This window comes from Pteropus alecto, unplaced genomic scaffold, assembly GCF_000325575.1.
Source record: "Pteropus alecto unplaced genomic scaffold, ASM32557v1 scaffold137, whole genome shotgun sequence".
Taxonomy (NCBI): Eukaryota; Metazoa; Chordata; class Mammalia; order Chiroptera; family Pteropodidae; genus Pteropus; species Pteropus alecto.
Genome location: NW_006440135.1, coordinates 1,389,573 through 1,396,329, shown reverse-complemented (window position 1 = coordinate 1,396,329; position 6,757 = coordinate 1,389,573). Strand labels below are relative to the sequence as shown.

The window sequence follows — 6,757 nt, the reverse complement described above, 5'->3', positions numbered from 1 at the left end:
TCTAAGGGGCCTGACCCTAAGCAAGCAAGATCCCCTAGGGAGGCGGTGGCCGCGCACGAGTGCCCGGTCGAGGGGTCAGCGAGAGCACAGACAGCGAGGCTCTGACTAAACCACACCTACCATCTCACGTGACACGGACACTGCTCCATACTGGTAACACTGAAGTCCTCAGAGAGCCTCTGGGATCTAAGGGGACCCAGAGTCGGGGTGGGGGGGTGATCCACACTGCAGGTCCCCAGCCGCAGCCGAAGCCTCCGACTCGACAGGTCTGAGTGGGCCCGCCTCTGCCCCAGGGCGGGGCTTCGAGTGTGCAGCATCCCTGAGTTACCGCGGGACACGCGGGCCCCCACGGCCCGCAGGGACCACTGGGTCAGACCGCGCCCTCTGCAAGGCCAGGACACCAGAATTCTACCCTCTGCTGTAGCTTTTCTGGCCTGAATGCCCAGAGCAGATTTTATGAATATTACATTTTGGGGAAGTAAAAATTGACTGTTTACAAGATAATCTCTACTATACTGTGAAAAATGTTATAAAAATAACTACATAAGTCATAGAAACACTTAAAAACTTTATTATATGCTCATATCTAACACAAATCCTTGTAAACAGTTACACTAAACACATCCTTTATGCACTATACATGAAAAATACAAAACCAATTCAAGTACTTCTCATTTTAAACCAATTTTAAACCTATTTTTTTCATTTTTAACTTTTCCTTTATTTAAGCTTTCTTTGACACCATAATGAAATGGAACATAAAGTATTAGCTAGAACTTTCAGACCTTCTTCTTCACCTATCATGTTTACTACGTCCAGGATGCTCTGCCACGGAGAATCAGCGCGTCGCACGCTAGGCGTGTGTTCACAGCCAGGGGACACTCGAGGACCTAACAGACGCGTGTCAGGGACGGAGGCCTGCTGCAGCGGCGCTCCACAGGCCCACCAGGCCCCGCCATCCCCAAGGCCGACGACCAGGACAGAGTGGCTGGAGGGCCGGCACAGGAGAGCAGCCGCTCAAGTCACAGGCTGCCTGAAGGTCACGCGGTTCCTGCAGGACTAGGAGGACCTTCAGACGGAGGGAGGACGGACTTAGGAAGGAGGGTGATCCTCCCCCCGGATGCTTCGATACTTAGCCATGTCTTCTGGAAATACTTTAGAAAGTTCTTGAATCAACAGGCTTTTGAATTTCTAAAATGAAAATAAACACCGTCTAAGTATCTGTTTGTCACCTGTCACCCCAATTAAAGACTGCACCCCCCACCCCAAGCCCTTCAGAAGAACGGAAACCGTGCTCTGCCCCAACGGGCATGGGCCTGCCAGCGCTGCGGGCTCACGGCCATGGTCGCGCTATTTGGCAAACCAGCTGCAGATAACAGGGCGGTTCATCGGTAACATCTGCGAGGCGTTCCCATCCAAATCCGACCTCTGCACAGCACAGGAAGCCCCGCTGGCGGGGCGCCAGCCACACAGGTGGGAACGATTTTTGCAGACAGTGCACGTAACGAGAATCTTCAAATAATATTTAATTAAGCAATTATTAACTTGAACCACATCACAGTCTCTGTGTGCAAACAACTCAACGCAACTTTCAGAGCAGCTGGAAATCTGTCTACGCCAAACGCCATGGCTTCCTGCTCCTACTCATCAGCGTAACACCTGTTTACTGCAGCCTCCGCCGCAGCTAGTACCTGGCGGCATCTCGACCCTCTTCCCATGAGCTACACTGAGAAGCAGCAGTGCGCGTGCGAGCAGCTAAGAGCACACGCTCAGGGGAGCCTGCCCTGCACCACGACCTGAACTGTTTAAGATTTAACTTTCGGAAGTTTAAACACATGACCCATGGGCAAGCAAGGCCATGTAACTGCTGTGAATTTCACAGGTCTCAGATGACAGAGGATGACACTGAGTGACAGCGGACGCACACCGAGGACAAGCCGCACAGCCCCCGAGCAGCACCACTGATGGGGAACACCAGCACAGGCCCGGAGGCAGACGGAAGCATGGCGGGACTGAGGACACGGGGACCGCAACCCTGTCCACACGGAGGGGCTTTCGGCCGGGCACCGCAACTCACCAGCCAGTCCCGACACCCCCGGTGCATGGCTGACGCAGCTGCACCACCTCCCAAAGATCACACTGGGCTCACCAGCAACTCAGTCCCAAAGCGACGAGACAGAAATGAAGCCACAGCGGCACTCATGGCAAACACCACGTCTAGGGCCCGCTGCCCATCCTCAGTACCCATTCCCTGGGGGACCCCGGGAAGCCCTGCCGCCCCAGAGGACCTGTGATGACTGTCACCGTCATCTTGACAGTCCGTCTGCTCATTTCTCACACCCTCTGAGCCCTAAGGAGTCACATCAGACACCCCTGGCACACCTGTGGGCACCGGCGACCTGGAGCGTAAGGCTCACAGTGGACACAGAACAGAGGAAAAGAAAAGAGCCCCCCGCCCCCCGAGTGCGCTTAGGAAAGCAGCTTAGGAAAGGCTGGTTCCCGAGGCCTGTCTGGGGAGGTGACAGTGAGTGATCCCAAGCGCCAGTCAGTGTAGAGAGAGAGCAGGCAAGAGCTCCCGAGATAGGAGACGGCGTGAGGAGGAACAGGAGGGGACGGTGGGTGACCTCCAGGAACGGAGCCCGGCCAGCGTGGCCGGGACGGGACGCGGGCCAGGAGGGGAGGCAGGAGGGCCGGTGCTGAGAGGCCAGCGGAAGCCGGAGCCCAGAAACGGGGGGGCACCATCCGAGTGAAGAAGCCACACCCCCCCGACTGAAACCACATTTGAATGAATTTAAGAAAAAGACGACACATTTCACATTCAAGATACATAGTTTTCTAGATCGATCTCATCACGGCGAAGGAACAGAGGCGGCCTCTGGGGAGAACCGTCACACAGGGGTACGGTGCGAAGGGGTCTAGAGTCAGAACCTGCAGAAGGGACCAAAGGTCCAGGAACCCTCCAAACCAAAGGACCCGGTTCCAGGAAAAGGCCCAATGGGAAGCGCCGGAGCACAAGTCTTAAAAATGAACACAATCACGGACGGGCAACGGCGACTGTCAATCACAGACGCTAACCCTGACTTTCCGAGAAGCAGGGCGATCGCAAGGCCCAGCCGGGCAGCGCTGTAAAATCGCTGACGCTTTACTACGCACGGAAGAGAACGAGGAAGGGTCTCTCTGCGTCTGACGGCGCCGTTCCCGGGAGCCTCACTTACCTTCATCGTGTCGATCTTGCCTTTGACTTGCTCGTTCTTCGCCAGAGCCCTCTCCAGGCACTCCTTGGTGTACAGCTGTGGGTTTCGACCTTGATCTATGTATCTGGAAACAGGGAACATCTCCGTTAACACTCTCAGGATACTCATCCTCGCGGTTTCCTTACGGGGAAAAAAAAAGCTAGCTCTATACAATGCCACGTGGCCCTGTTTGGACCAACGGCGTCCAGGAAGCGGGTGAACTGGCAGTCGTACATTTATACAGGTGTAGATGACGTGACCTCATATTGTGTCTAAGAACAAGGACAACTCAGGCAATCAAGTCATGCTTAGTCGCGGGGGAGCCCAGCAAGCTCGCAGCCACCCGCCCCACGGCTGCGGCACGCTGCTCTGCAACGGCCTGTGGCCATCATCCCTGACCCTCACGACAGCCTGAGAGGTCAGGCAGCCATTGTCGGGAGACAACTGGGCCGGCTACGGCTTCGGGCCCCAGCAGCACAGGGGAGAGTCCGCCAAGGTACAGCATCCATTCCAGGTCCCCTATCCCCTTGGGAACCGGGGTGGAGGAGCCTGGGGCGCTGGACGGGGACGGGCAGGAGAGCTCTGAGCAAGAGAGCCAGGTCTGGCCACCCCGAGATTATTTCACAGACTGTCCCACTGCTTTTAACAGTGGGGGGGGCTGACCACTTTCCTAAATACACCTAAGTAATCTGAACATAACAGAGAGTCTCTCCAATTATTTCCAAACAGTATAAAACCACTTTTTGACATTTTCAACACTTGTCCCCAAAGTGTCTTCATTATCCAAAAGATTTCATTAAGCTCCTCCACATTGTACCAGCGGTAGGCCACCTGCCTACTTCCATGTCCTAGAGACCTGGATACCACTCGGCTTAACTGAATTATTCATTACAAAGAAACAAAACCACCACACTAAGTCCAATTTATGTATTTTTGTGCATCGGTATAAAAAAAAAAAAAATGCTCACTTCAGATAAAAGACACTGTTAAGCTACCGTTACTGGCATAAAAACTTGCTTTTCATTACGACAGACAGCAGAAAATTAATAACTCACAAATTCTAAAACTTCTGTTGTAATGCAATGTTTTTGAAATGATGGCATGAAAGCAATAAAATTATGGTTTTAATTCTCAGTAAAATCCATCCATTTCTGGAAACAAAAAAACCCAACGGGCTCAAGTATCCTAAATAAACCACCGTTTCGACAACAATACCATTCGGACTGGGCTCTCCTGAGGCCCGAGGGTTGAACCCCACTTCTGCCAACACACCCACCCAAGTGCTGGACAGAAGGGCCTGGCTGACATCTTTATCTTTGTTACAGACACAGTCGGTGCCCGAAGCGTGTGCTGAGGCCGCTGCTGTGGGCCTGGAAACTCCTACTTCATTTGCATATGCTGCTTATCACAGCCCAGAGGCCACCTCATTCCTGCACTCCAGGTGAGTCTCCACTGTCCCTTCTGCTGTGGCTGAGCTGGCCGAGGCCCGCTGCCCTTCAGCAATGTCTCCCCATCTCGTATCCCCATCTGCCCACTTCGAAGACTGAAGCAGCCACCGGCACCCATCACCACACCCATCTGGCACATCCCGGACCAGAATGGCACCACAAAGACACGCCAAGGAAAGCAAAGTGGCCTCCACACTCCCACACTGGGCAAACCGCCACTGTCGTCCAGGAGTCCAGAGCTGTAACTCGCCTATGTCAACTTCGCGCCCACCTGAAGCCGGGGGACTCAGTGGGGCCGACTGAGAACACACAGAGAACGTGTGACACCACGCCCAGCAGGCAGGGACAGAGCCGGGACCGTGAAAACGGCAGCCTGTGGGGCCTGTCTTTGTGCAGAGCTGCTGAGTTGTAATCTGGACTTGTATCTCTGACCTCCTGGGGTATAAAATGACAATAACTGTTCTTTTGTTCAAGGAAATCAGTGGTTTACATTTGCAGAAAGTACTAGAATGTTCTCACTGATCCCAGCCAGATCTGGCAGGGAGAGGCTGCTTGGCATGAAGAAAACGGCCCTGGCCTGGGCAGGACGTGTCCGGGACACCGACCACCCAAATGGGCCTCTGCAGTGGGATAGAACCTGGACTGAAGAAAACTAAACAAGTGTATTCCCTGGAGGCGTTCTCTGGGCCATGACTGAGACAGGTGCATGTAACTCCCCCAGAGAAAACGGTGAACAGCCTCCCAAACTTACTTGGCCAAGAATTTTTTTTTTTTTTTTTCCAACAGAGAAGATACTATCACTCCCCTGACCTCACACTCCTGGGCAGCGTGGGAGACACCAGACCAGATTATTCGCAAGTTCTGGATGTAATTTTTTTAACTTAAAATACAGCCCGCTAAAAACTTTTTATCTTTTTTTTCTTTTTTAAGGAAAAAGGGAAGTTATGTGGCTGTCTTTTTGTCTAAGCAAGACTTTGAGAACCTATGATGCTTTTCACATGTTTAACAAGCCTCTATTCACACGTAACTCTTTTTCAAATACACAATATTGATAGTTTTATAAACTGTTAATCCCATTAAAGCATAAACGCCATGAGAGCGGGTATTTCTGTGTTTTTTTCACTGGCATAGCCCCAGCACCTAGGCTGTCCTACCCCATGGCAAGCACTAAATCACCATGACTGAAGCAATCACACCGCAACTAAACAAGAATCATACTCAAATGAATATCAGAAATGGTACTTACTCGAAAACTTCTAAAGGCACAGTGATATCATGAAGTTGCTGTCTGCACTTATCGATATCCTGTAAGCCGGTGACGATAAAATTCCTGAGGGAAAAGGCGAAAACGGGGTCATCTGGTTAACTCGATGACAGACACCAAGAACACCACCCACCTGGCCAAGGAGGACCCCACACAAGTGTTCCTTCCACATGCGGGGTTACCCAGGGCTCACAGCTCCTTGGTTAACTACAGAATTCCCAGGAAGGCTTCGGAGTTGCAGGAGCCCCTCAGAGCTTTGTTGTGTTGATTTCCTCTGTAAACTAGAAATCACCAATTGGGGGAGGGGCGGGCAGGAACCAACCCCTTTGAGAACTGAGGAAAGCCTTCCTAGATCACCTGGCTAGTCTCACAGCACCGGGTATGTAACAGGTTGCAATTATATATATGTTTGTATGCTTGAACTCCCTAGTAAGCCGCGGGCCCTTCTCCAGAGCATTCTATTTGTGTGTTTTCCTTTGTCCATCCCAGGACCTAGCACCATGGCCACCACAAGGCTGTTGCCAAAAAAATTCCCCTCTGGGGACAGGGGCAGAATTCCTCAGAGGGCTCAGAAGGAAACCCTGGGAGCCAGGCACACGTGCGCAGGGAGGGGCTGAGACTGGGAAGCACGACTCCCTCTGATGGGGCCCCTGAACAGAAAATGTTTCGTCTGGCCAAGATAATGTCCCCAAACGGCCCTCAAGAAAAGGTCCCAGCAAGGCAAAGCGAGGAGCCCGACCTCCGAGCGCGCAGCTTGCAGCCCGATGGGTCCGAGGCACCGGCCCGGGGAGGGCGAGAGAGGCTGCGGCTCC

General features: G+C 52.7%; 1 protein-coding gene across 1 annotated transcript in view; it reads right to left on the bottom strand.

Moving 5' to 3' along the window:
• Positions 1–548: 548 nt before the first annotated feature.
• The window catches only part of MED10 (mediator complex subunit 10), a 6,515-nt gene continuing 306 nt past the window's right edge, over positions 549–6,757 (bottom strand). Inside the window, exons 2-4 of the mRNA XM_006917143.3 lie at positions 5,928–6,011; positions 3,216–3,318; positions 549–1,191 (exon numbers count right to left, since the gene is read on the bottom strand). Coding sequence (XP_006917205.1) covers positions 1,093–1,191; positions 3,216–3,318; positions 5,928–6,011 — 286 coding nt within the window. The 3' untranslated portion in view covers positions 549–1,092. The remainder of the gene's footprint in view (positions 1,192–3,215; positions 3,319–5,927; positions 6,012–6,757) is intronic.